At 36.9% G+C, this 11,958-nt stretch overlaps 1 protein-coding gene and 1 non-coding gene across 2 annotated transcripts; both read left to right on the forward strand.

The window, feature by feature from the left end:
* Positions 1-4,245: 4,245 nt before the first annotated feature.
* LOC148791708 (small nucleolar RNA R71) lies at positions 4,246-4,352 on the forward strand. Its single transcript, XR_016076837.1, has one exon. It is a non-coding gene; the product is annotated as a small nucleolar RNA R71 (small nucleolar RNA).
* Positions 4,353-8,758: 4,406 nt separating this feature from the next.
* Positions 8,759-10,923, forward strand: LAP3 (Calcium-dependent phosphotriesterase superfamily protein). Its single transcript, XM_010245599.3, has 4 exons — positions 8,759-9,129; positions 9,374-9,658; positions 9,735-9,902; positions 10,524-10,923. The coding sequence occupies exons 1-4, from the start codon at positions 8,759-8,761 to the stop codon at positions 10,921-10,923; spliced, it is 1,224 nt and encodes a 407-aa protein (XP_010243901.1).
* The last annotated feature ends 1,035 nt before the right edge of the window (positions 10,924-11,958 follow it).

The raw sequence follows: 11,958 nt of genomic DNA on the forward strand, positions 1-11,958 counted from the left end.
CCTCCCACAACCTCTCGTCCCTCACAGAAACCTCTAGGGGCTTCTTTTTCTTAGTTGTTCAATAGTTCACTATCTACAACAAAGAGGGGAAGCTGTTAATACCTAATTTTTGCTCAAACCCTTCTTTGGTCCATCTCCTACATTCTAGATGCCCGATCGGACCACACCAATCACTTTAAAACATGCCAAAACCCTAAGAAACCAAATTTTAGACCAAATGCCCATAAATCCACCGTTAAATCTACATGATTCCCTTTGGATGGTCTTAATTATGCCACATCACCATACTTGATCCCCGGTCAAACTCCACGTGAAACAAAATCCTTAGATAACCAATCACACAATATTTCAACCCTAAATTCTTGGATTTAGCCAATTGTTGTGTGATTTATGCACAGTTAATTCAGGCAAGTGTATCATAGTCAAATGTGAATATAATGATGAAAAAAGTGTCGATCCCACAGAGACTAGATCACAGTACCAAATCAATTTTAAACTAACCGAAGTTGAGCTCGTGAATCAATTGAATGAATAAAAACTAAAAGAATTAATGCAAATCCAAGAACTTAATAAAAACTGAATTGATGGATGAATGCAGCTAGGGTTTAGATTTCATTGAATCAAGGTTACATAATTACCTATTTAATCCAACTCAAGACCGAAATTACCCTAAGGTATATTAAAGTTACTTGCATGTAATGGTGGATTTTCCTAAATTAATTAATAAGCTTTCTCAAGTCATATTAATCCTTTATTAATCCAATTCTACCATCAAATTTCTAAGTGGTTGTCAAAAGGAAAAATAAGCATTAATTTCTTTGGAAACCTCTAATCGTAGAAGGGGATTTGACTCACTAAGCTTCCTTGATTCCCACACATGAGCTAATCATCTTTCGATATCATAGTCTACTATGCGATTTTTATTGCCTAGGGATCTAATTCATAACAATCCTTTGGTCAGTCATGCATGAATCATCAAATCATTAAAAGATTGGCCAATTCTTTTAAAGCATTAAGCATAGCAATAAAAACTCATCATGCAAATAATAAAGGTCTTGAATTGAATTAAACAAATAATTATATAATCTTAAGATCAAAATCCATCTAAACTCTAGCTAAGAGAATTTAGCTAGACATCATTAAATTCAACATATTCAAGAAAATTAAAGGGGAAACACAACAAGAACACATCAAAGAATGAATAGAATAACAAGAAAATTTTAGCCTTTGGAGGACGAAGACAAGTACAGTAACTAAGTCTTCATCCCTCTTGAATTTGGATTCTTCCTCTCCTTCTCTGGCATGCTGAAATTGCTTCCTCTTCTCTTCTGATGTGCTGTGACTGCTACCTCTTTTCTTCTCTACAGAATTCTCTCTAAGGATGTGCCCCTTTGCCTTGAGTCTATGGTCCTTTTTATAACGCAATCTCCCCTCAATTGCTTCTCAATGCAGACTCCTAATTCAACACAAATTAGATCTCGTAGTCTTTATCTTAGTTGAATTCCTATCTCTTCTGCACTATCAACTGTCAGACCCAAAACTTAAAGGTTGAATTGTACTTGGTTGGAGGCGGAATTAGGTTGGATGATAAACACAATAGTTGTAGCACTATATCTTAGATTTAATTATCCGTTTGAATCACCTCAATCCGAGTTGTAGGCAGAATGTTATGCCCAAAATACGGGAACTATATCAAAACAGGAAATTTCCCGATTTTTGTACATACATATCAAATCTGATTTCACTGGATTCTCTCCTTCATGGCTACATCATGGAGCATCATTGCTGCATGGTCCTTCCTCTATGATTATCTTGATCAATCCTCCTTAAAATTGCACAATTAATCTCCAAATCATCTTGCAAGGCAATTTCATCATAATTAGTGCAATACCATGCTAATTCCAAAAACATTATTATCCAAAATCATCAAGTTAGAGGTATGAAAATATGTACAAATATAGGCTTATCACCAATCATCCATCAGATATTCCATTTTGATGTGTATAATACTATGACACTCCTCGAACCTAAAACCCGTGATTTGTACATACCTAACATAATCAAACCCTTCCAACTGCCTCATAATCCTAATCCATACCTACCCACCAAATTTTATCCCAAAATTCCCTTATTTAACCCATCACCAAACCTTAATTCCGTTTTGACGAATTTTATTGATCAAAAGCTCACCTATCACGAATATCAATCATCCAAGCCTTATTTGACCAATCAGACCTTTCCACTAAATTCAGAGACCCAAAAAACCCTAGCACGTCAAATTTCACATCTTAATTCACCCGTTTGACCATTAAAGTAGGAAGACACTATTTCAATGCACCAAATTGAATCACCACATCAGTTGTGTATCCTAGGATCTTAAGAGGATGGGAACTGACGTCAGCTCCTTACTTGACCCATTAAAACACTTGGATCAATTAATTCGAGCCTAATAGGCTTAAAAAGCTTAAAATACCAAACATACCCTAACTTGAAACTAAGAGGAAAAAATATCCAAAGGCAAAAATTTTTTCTCTTTTTGTCACGAATCCTCTTTGCTTTTCTCCCAAATAGCTTATGACCTCCTTATGCCTCTCATCTAAAATTTGTTCATTCACATTAAAAGAGTTAGCAATGCAATTTTCTATAGGATCATCTAACCTAAATGCATGAAATTTTCTTTCTACCAAATCATCAATGCAATCTATCATTAAGACTTCTTTTTCATTATTGGAATGTTTCATAGCCTTAAACACATTAAAAATAACTTCCTCATCATTAATCCTAAGGCTAAGTTTTCCTTGTTGGACACCAATTAAAGTTCTTCCTATGACAAAAAAATGTCTCCCTAAAATTAGGGGCATATCATAATCTTCTTCCATGTCCAAAACGATGAAGTCAACAGGAAAAATAAATTTATCTACTTTTACCAAAACATCTTCCACTATTCCCCTTGGATATTTGATACTTCTGTCAGCCAATTGTAGAGAAATAGTGGTAGGTGTTGGCTCCTTTAACCCAAGCTTCCTGAAGACAGAAAAAGGCATCAAATTAATGCTTGCACCAAGATCACATAAAGCCTTATCAAAATTAATTTCACCAATGGTGCACGGAATAGAGAAACTCCCTGGATCCTTGAGTTTTGGAGGTAATTTATTTTGTAGGATTGTTGAGCATTCCTCATTAAGTTTTACCATCTGAAACTCCTCCAACTTTCTTTTGTTTGAAATTATTTCCTTCAAAAATTTGGCATAACTTGTCATCTGAGAAATAGCATCAAGAAGAGGAATGTTAATATGCAACTTTTGAAACACCTCTAGAAATTTAGCAAATTGCTTATCCAAGTGAGCCTTAAGAAATCTTTTAGAAAAAGAAAAAGGGGGTTTGTAGGATTTTAAATCAAGAGTAGAAAGACTTCCCTTTTTCTCCATTGGTGACTCGTAGTCTCCTTCTTTGACTTCAAGGTTTCGGCTTTCTTCCTCTTTTACCTACTCATCATCTTTTTCTTCTTTTCTAAATTCTTTTCCACTTTGCAGAGTGATGGCCTTTACTTGTTTCCTAAGATTCTTCTCGGTATTACTAGGTAATCCTCCTTGTGGCCTTGCCGAAATTGCTTGAACAAGTTGTCCAATTTGAGTTTCTTTCTTTTGAATTCTTGCCTTCGTACTGTTGATAAATTTTGCCATCATATCCTCTAAATTTGGCTTCTTCTCTTGTGGATTTTTTTGTTGTTGCTGCTGAAAGCCAGGAAGTGCTCTTTGTTGGTTATTACTCCAAGAAAAATTTGGATGGCTTCTCCATCCTGGATTGTAAGTGTTGGAGTAGGGATTGAAATTGGACATATTGCTACCATAAGAAACAAAATTAGCTTATTCAGAAGAAGAAGAAAATGGATTTCCTACTTGACAGTCTACACTAGTGTGTCCCCCTTGCCCACAAAGCTCACAAGAAGGGAAGGGAATAGAAGAAACACTCATAGCTGAAACCCCCGAATTTTCTAATTTATTATTTAATGCAGCAAATTAAGCCGATAAAGTAGTGATAGAATCAACATTATAAATTCCAACTCCCTTTTTATTTGCTCTCTCATTGCCCCATTGATAGCAATTGGCCACCATCTCCTCCAAAAGTTCATATGCTTCTTCGGGAGTTTTTCTCATAAGGGTACCACTTGCAGTTGCATCTAACATTGAACGATTAGATTGATTAATGCCACTATAAAAAGTTTGCACTTGCATCCAAACAGGTAGACCATGGTGAGGACACTTCCTAAGTAGTTCTTTAAATCTCTCCCATGAATCATATAAGGTTTCATTATCAAATTGAGAAAAAATTGTTATGTCATTCCTTAATTTAGCCGTTTTAGCAAGTGGAAAATACTTAGATAAAAACTTTTGTGCCAAGTCATCCCATGTAGTAATCGAACCTGTAGGAAGAGAGTTAAGCCAATCTTTTGCTTTGTCCCTTAAGGAGAAAGAAAATAACCTAATTCTAGTGGCATTGTCACTAACTCCATTATGCTTAAAAGTATCACATATTTCCAGAAAATTAGCAATATGAGAGTTAGGGTCATCATTGGGGCCAAAAAATTGCACACTCAACTGGATCATCTGAATAATTGCAGGCTTGATCTCAAAATTGTTTGCTTGCACATTCGGCCTCCTAATGCTTGATGTAGTACCATCCAGAGTAGGTATAGTGTAGGAGATCAATGTCCTTGGATTATTTTGGTCTTGAGCCACCTTGTTCTTTCTCTCCCTCATTCGCTTTTTCAAAGTCCTTTTGATTTCTTGATTAAGGGGTATTAATTATCTACCACTAGTGCGTGTGATGCACTAGGAACCTTCAAAGAAAAGAAAAAATTAAAAATTTCCTAAAAAAAAAATTTATAAAGCCAAACTCAATAGAAATTAAAATAGAAAATTTTAAATCCAAAAATAAGAGAAATAGATGTTCAATCTAAGGCTAATTCAGGTAGTTTTGATATGCAATAAACTAGTCCCCGTCAACGGCGCCAAAAACTTGCTGTGTGATTTATGCACAATTAATTCAGGCAAGTGTACCTTAGTCAAATGTTCGTATAATGATGAGAAAAGTGGCGATCCCACAGAGATTAGATCACAGTACCAAATCAATTTTAATGCAAATCCAAGAACTTAATAAAAACTGAATTGATGGATGAATGTAGCTAGGGTTTAGATTTCATTGAATCAAGGTTACATAATTACCTATTTAATCCAACTCAAGACCGAAATTACCCTAAGGTATATTAAAGTTACTTGCATGTGATGGTGGATTTTCCTAAATTAATTAATAAGCTTTCTCAAGTCATATTAATTATTTATTAATCCAATTCTACCATCAAATTTCTAAGTGGTTGTCAAAAGGAAAAATAAGCATTAATTTCTTTGGAAACCTCTAATCGTAGAAGGGGATTTGACTCACTAAGCTTCCTTGATTCCCACACATGAGCTAATCATCTTTCGATATCATAGTCTATCATGCGATTTTTATTGCCTAGGGATCTAATTCATAACAATCCTTTGGTCAGTCATGCATGAATCATCAAATCATTAAAAGATTGGCCAATTCTTTTAAAACATTAAGCATAGCAATAAAAACTCATCATGCAAATAATAAAGATCTTGAATTGAATTAAACAAATAATTATATAATCTTAAGATCAAAATCCATCTAAACTCTAGCTAAGAGAATTTAGCTAGACATCATTAAATTCAACATATTCAAGAAAATTATAGGAGAAACACAGCAAGAACACATCAAAGAATGAATAGAATAACAAGAAAATTTTAGCCTTTAGAGGTCAAAAACAAGTGTAGCAACTAAGCCTTCCTCCCTCTTGAATTCAAAAACTCAAAAAACCCTAGCACGTCAAATTTCACGTCTTAATTCACCTGTTTGACCATTAAACTAGGAAGACACTATTTCGATGCACCAAATTGAATCACCACATCAGTTGTGTATCCTAGGATCTTAAGAGGATGGGGACTGACGTCAGCTCTTTACTTGACCCATTAAAACACCTGGACCAATTAATTCGAGCCTAATAGGCTTAAAAAGCTTAAAATACCAAGCATACCCTAATTTGAAACTAATAAAGGACAAAACCATTTAAAAGTTCATCAAATTTTCGTTTTTTGCCATTGTCAGCCCCAAATATGGGGCTGCAATGTCTAGCACACCCCAATCCCTCATTGGATACACGAAATCCATAAGAAGCATTCCAAACTCGAGAAAACTTGTTGCATAAAGAAGGAAGGTCAACTACAAGTCCTTCCCTCTTAAAATCTTTGCCTATTTCAGTGAAAGAGCTCTGTTGAATCATAGACATTGTAGTTGTATGAATTTCAAACCCATCTCCCTCCCTTTTCCTCTATAAAAAGAGGCCCAACTTGAGCTTGAGGGGGGGGGGGGAGGAGGAGAGGAGCAGTTTCCTAACTTCTATAATACACCCATTATACTTAAAATCCCGAAATCACTGAAGCCAAGCTCAAGCCTCATCCCTTGTTTTCCAAACTTAACACCAGAAACTAAGGGTGTCAATGGACTAGTTTTGGACTGGACCCCATGTAGTCCAAAATAAATTTGGACGAATTGAACGGACCAACAAGACATATTGGATTGGATCAATCCAGTCCAAAATATTTATTAGATTGGATTGGACCTGGTCTATCCGTAACAAATTTATATTGAATTGGGTTGGATTAAGCCAATATCTAGTCCATTGATATAAGATAAGAATATATGTGTCAATGGATCGGGTTTGGGTTGAAACCAATCTAAATCAAAATGAATTTGTACAAATTGGATGGTCCAAACATTGAATTGGACTAGTCTAAATTGGTCCAAAACATTCATTGGGTTGGATTGGACCTGGTCTATTTATAATGGACTCACATTGGACTAGATCGGATTGGATCCAATCCCAGTCCAATTGACACCCTCTCTGCTTCGTTCCTTGCTCAAGTTTTGTTTGAAGTCGTTTTAGCTGCAAAAATGTTTATTTCAAGGTTGTACACGAGAGGTGAGCCTCTCATTCCACTGTCTCTTTGCTTTCAGTTTGGTTTCAGATTTCTTAAAGTCCTAAAGCCCTGGGAAATTTGCATTCCCAGCTTCCTTCAGATTGAGAAAAAGAGGTAGAGAGGCGAGGGTCTTAGGAAAACCAATACCTAAGACTCGATAATATTACCTCAAATCAATTATGGGGGAAGTTGGGAACGTTTTCGCCAAATTTCATAAGATTTGAGCAATCTTGCTAATTCGTGTTTCACTGGAATTTAAGCCTGAATTACTCTCGTATTGGGCTAGTATAATAGCTTGGAGAGAGTGGTGCATAACACCTTCTCTCTCCTAATCTTTGGGACCCAAAACCTTTCGGTTCAGTGTCTTTTCCATGGAGGACGAAATCACTATCAAAGAGCTAAAGTTAAACTTTCAAGTCTGAAAATGAGAGCCCATTTTCTCTAAAAAATGGGTGGTGACTCCATATATTTGATGCGACGATAAGCTTCCCGAAGCTCACACCATTACTTGCCCCAAATCAAGAAAACCTACAGAAATAATAGTCTTTATTTTTTAAATTTTACTTGGTGCCTTAGGTGGAATCTAAAATCGCTCCGGACATGAATTCCTTACTACCCTTTCTTCGAATTCTGCAGAGAGGTGTACCATTGCTTGCCTTTTGATGAATATTCCCACTTCCCACCCAACGCAGTTGCACAAATAGTAGGAATATAAAATTGAACCAATATTTGAAATTAAATTTTCTGAAACCATCACGTGGAGAGTTTGGCTCTCCACGTATGTCTTTTTAGGCTCTTAGTCTCCCTTGCAAGCAAAACATGGATTGCTTGACCGTAACAGTTTATAAAAATCAGGTCATTCGACCAAGACAATGACCATTCTCATTTTTATATGACAAGATAAAATATTAAATGCAATTAATACATAAGATGAATCAATAAGGTTTCTGGGCTATACAGAACAGAAAACTCCTAATGCTGTGTTTGGTTGCAATGCAAATGTAAATATGTACATTACATATTTATTTATTTTTTGGTTCATGAATGTAAATATGGTTTACATTTTAAATCATTTTTGCATTCATCTTGTTTATTTGAAATTGGTGCAAAAGTATGGACCTATCATTAAATTCTTCAACTATCTTATGCTCCAATGTATTAAATTTGGTCAAAAAATTAATTATCAAAATAACACGAAATTGTATCAAAAAAATAAGTACAATAATGCTCTCTTCTCAGAATACAAAACTGTCAGAAAATACATTTTTGCTCTGATAATCATTACTCTTTTACGTTTTAAAAAAACACTCACAAACACGAACCGGGGTACATAAATACCCTGGTTCGACATTTGTATCACAAACAAGCGGAGCCTTAAGAGTGCAAAACCTTGTATTTTTTACTATGTATTTCCACTGTACATATTTGTATTGTACTACTTTCAAACTGAGCCCAAATAAAACAATTTAAATCTGACCTTGTCTAATTCATTTGTGATTGGTCAGATTGTCTTGTTAAATATATTCTCTAACAAGGAATTGTAGCCTTGTGCCGGTATCTCTCCACAAGGGAAGTAATACGAGAATCAAGGACAAACTAAAGCCAACCTACTCCCTCGCCATTGAGCTATCACACCAAATGCATGTGTTGGTCCTGGAAAAACATAAAATCCGATGAGTTCGCATATCTTTGCGCCCTAACCTGACCAAGGTCTCCTCATGGAGAAGAAAAACCTATTCAAAGATGAGACAGTACTGTTTCAACACCCAGTTTTCTTTCTCATTGCGTTAGCCATGGCCTTCATTTTCATGGACCCCTTTCAGTTGGGTCCACTTGGAGGGCGAGACTTCAGACCAGTAAAGCATGATGTTGCACCTTACAAGCGAGTCATGGGGAACTGGCCCAAAGACAACCAGAGTCGGTTGGGTTCCGGGAAGCTGGAATTTGTGAATGAAGTCTTTGGTCCTGAGTCTTTAGAGTTTGATCTTAATGGACAAGGGCCTTACGCTGGTTTGGCAGATGGACGCATTGTAAGGTGGATGGGTGACAATGTTGGCTGGGAGACATTTGCACTTGTTACGCCGAATTGGTAAGTAGCGAACCATTTCGCTGAAGTAGTGAACCAGAGGGTCCATTTGTTTGCAATACAACCTGATTTGCAGTAGTACAAATGAATTGGAGTTCTAATGAGGAAAGTGGAAATTCTGGTTTAATTTTTATCTAGGTTTTATTTTACCTTGTCTGCATTAGAAATAGTCTTACACGCTAGTACACAACAAAAAGCTGGTTTAGTTTATGGTAGATTCTAATTATTCTGAATTCAAATTTAAAAGGTCCGAGAAGCTCTGCGTTAATGGTATTCATTCAACTGCGGCCAAGCAATACAAGATTGAGCATAGATGTGGCCGTCCTCTTGGCCTAAGGTTTGATAGAACGGGGGGAAACTTGTACATAGCAGATGCTTATTATGGCCTCTTGGTTGTTGGCCCAGAAGGAGGCATAGCCACTCCTTTAACAACCCATGTTGAAGGAAAACCCATCGTCTTTGCGAATGACCTTGATATCCACAAGAATGGTTCCATCTTTTTCACAGACACAAGCAAGAGATATAACAGATTGTAAGTTTTCATCAATTTAGCTTCAATTTGTGAGTTATTTCTCTTGGCTATGAGTAATTTTTTTAGCTTTTTGCAGGAACCATTTTTTCATTTTATTGGAAGGAGAATCCACCGGAAGGCTTCTTAGATATGACCTACCTACAAAAACAACTCATATTGTCCTAGAAGGCTTGGCGTTTCCAAATGGAGTACAGTTATCAAAGGATCAATCTTTTCTCCTCTTCACTGAGACCACCAATTGCAGGTTGAAGGAATTTACCTCCTCCTCTCTCTCTCACTCTCTCTCTCTCTCTCTCTCTCTCATTTTCACATGTCAATAGGAAAATCTATTTGATGTGAAGCATGAAAGCCTTGAGGACCCATTTAAGAGGTTTGAAGTTTTGATTGACCTGCTTAAACTGAACTGTTTTAGATAAATCACCTAAACAAGTTTAAGCAGGAAGCCTTATTTTTGTTTCTAAGATATCTACTTTTGGCCTTTTGCATGTCACGCCAAACATTGCTTATGTGCCGTCCAGACAGAGCCCACCTCGTGAAGCTGCTATGTAAAAACTGAAAACCGTCCCAAAATGGGCACTTAGGGCCTGTTTGGGATGGCTGAGGTGAAAATTTGGCTTAGCTGGTTCAACTGCTCTGAAACACTTGGGATAAGATTTTAAAGATAAAAATATATTGAAAGGCTCTTCACATAGGATGGGTTCTGCTTTGGTAATTGATAGTTATCTGAAGTGATGCTTTGAGGCACTCCAAATAAGCTATTCAAAGAGACTGAAGCGAACAGCCTTCAAAATGACTACATCCGTGCCGCTGTGATCAACCCTCCCAAATGGGCATCTAATATTTTTGTGTTTTCTGTACATTACAGGCTAATGAGGTATTGGCTAGAGGGACCCAAGAGCGGAGACGTGGAAGTTGTTGCTGACTTGCCGGGCTATCCAGATAATGTACGAATAAATGAGAAGGGCCAATTCTGGGTTGCGATCGATTGTTGCCGAACCCCAGCCCAAGAGGTCCTTTCTCACAACCCATGGATAAAAAGCATATATTTTCGGTTGCCTCTGAAAATGAGCTTCTTAGCAAGGTTGATGGGAATGAAGATGTACACAGTTATCTCCCTCTTCAGTGAAAAGGGAGAGATATTGGAAGTCCTCGAGGATCAAAAGGGTGAGGTGATGAAATTAGTTAGCGAAGTAAAAGAGGTAAATGGAAAGCTATGGATTGGCACAGTGGCTCATAACCATATTGCTACTCTTCCGTACCCTTAGGGAGAGAAAATAAATGGTTTCTTACTGATAATCAGATTATGGTTTCTTCAGTGTGCCTTAACTTCATTAATAATAGGAACTGTTGTATTTCCGTCTGCTTCAAACCGTTAAGTTCAGTCTCTCCCTTGTGCAAATGCATAATGGCATATAGTTGAGGAGTCGCAAATAAATAAGGGCAAAAGCTTGGATCAAAGTCAAAGGACCCAAACAGATGATCAGGCACCCATATTACACATCTTTCATAGAAACAAAGGATGATATATAGGGATATATCATACAGGTCGTTCCTTCTTGAAGCTTAACCGGGTTAAATTTAGCTTGATTAGACTTTTATCCTATATATGTTTATGGAACATTCATATATTATGATGGTTGTTTATTGACAAAAATCTTTCTGAACTCATGGTATTGATACATAAGCTTCAACATTACGCCGCCTCAACTGCCTTCTATATATCACGTATGAGGCTTTGGCCTCAAGTTTAGCGAGTCATGCAGCTCGCAAGCTTTTGCATCAAATTGGTGAGGCACATGCCTTGCTCATGTAATTAGTCGATTAAAATGAAAACGAAGAAATTAATTATATATAATAGGGTAAATCTCTTAAACTATCTCTACAGTTTAATTATTCTCTTGTGGTACCCCTACTGTTTAATTATTCTCTTGTGGTAGTTTTAAGTTTTTTGACAATTGTCCAAATCCTCCCCTATCGTTACTTGACCGTCGGGTCCCATTTGCATGTGACACCACATGATTGATAATTTTTTCCAATTTTCAAACTACCCTTTTACCGTCAAAAATACCATTTTGGTTTTAGTTCGGGCTTGCTGGCTATGTCAACACTGAACCGATTGGACCTGTCACTAGCATTGGAACTGCAGTGTAAGGCTCATCGGCGTCTTGTTGCTAGTCACCGGCACTACACCGTTGAATGTCAGCGTCGGCATCGTCGGTGGGGTGAACGTTTTCTTAGAGTAGGGCTCGTCACCGACGTCCTCTTACAGAACGGCGACCCCAAGAAGAGTTTTGAAACTC

This window comes from Nelumbo nucifera, chromosome 5 (genome assembly GCF_055504915.1).
Source record: "Nelumbo nucifera cultivar China Antique chromosome 5, China Antique-T2T, whole genome shotgun sequence".
Lineage (NCBI taxonomy): Eukaryota > Viridiplantae > Streptophyta > Magnoliopsida > Proteales > Nelumbonaceae > Nelumbo > Nelumbo nucifera.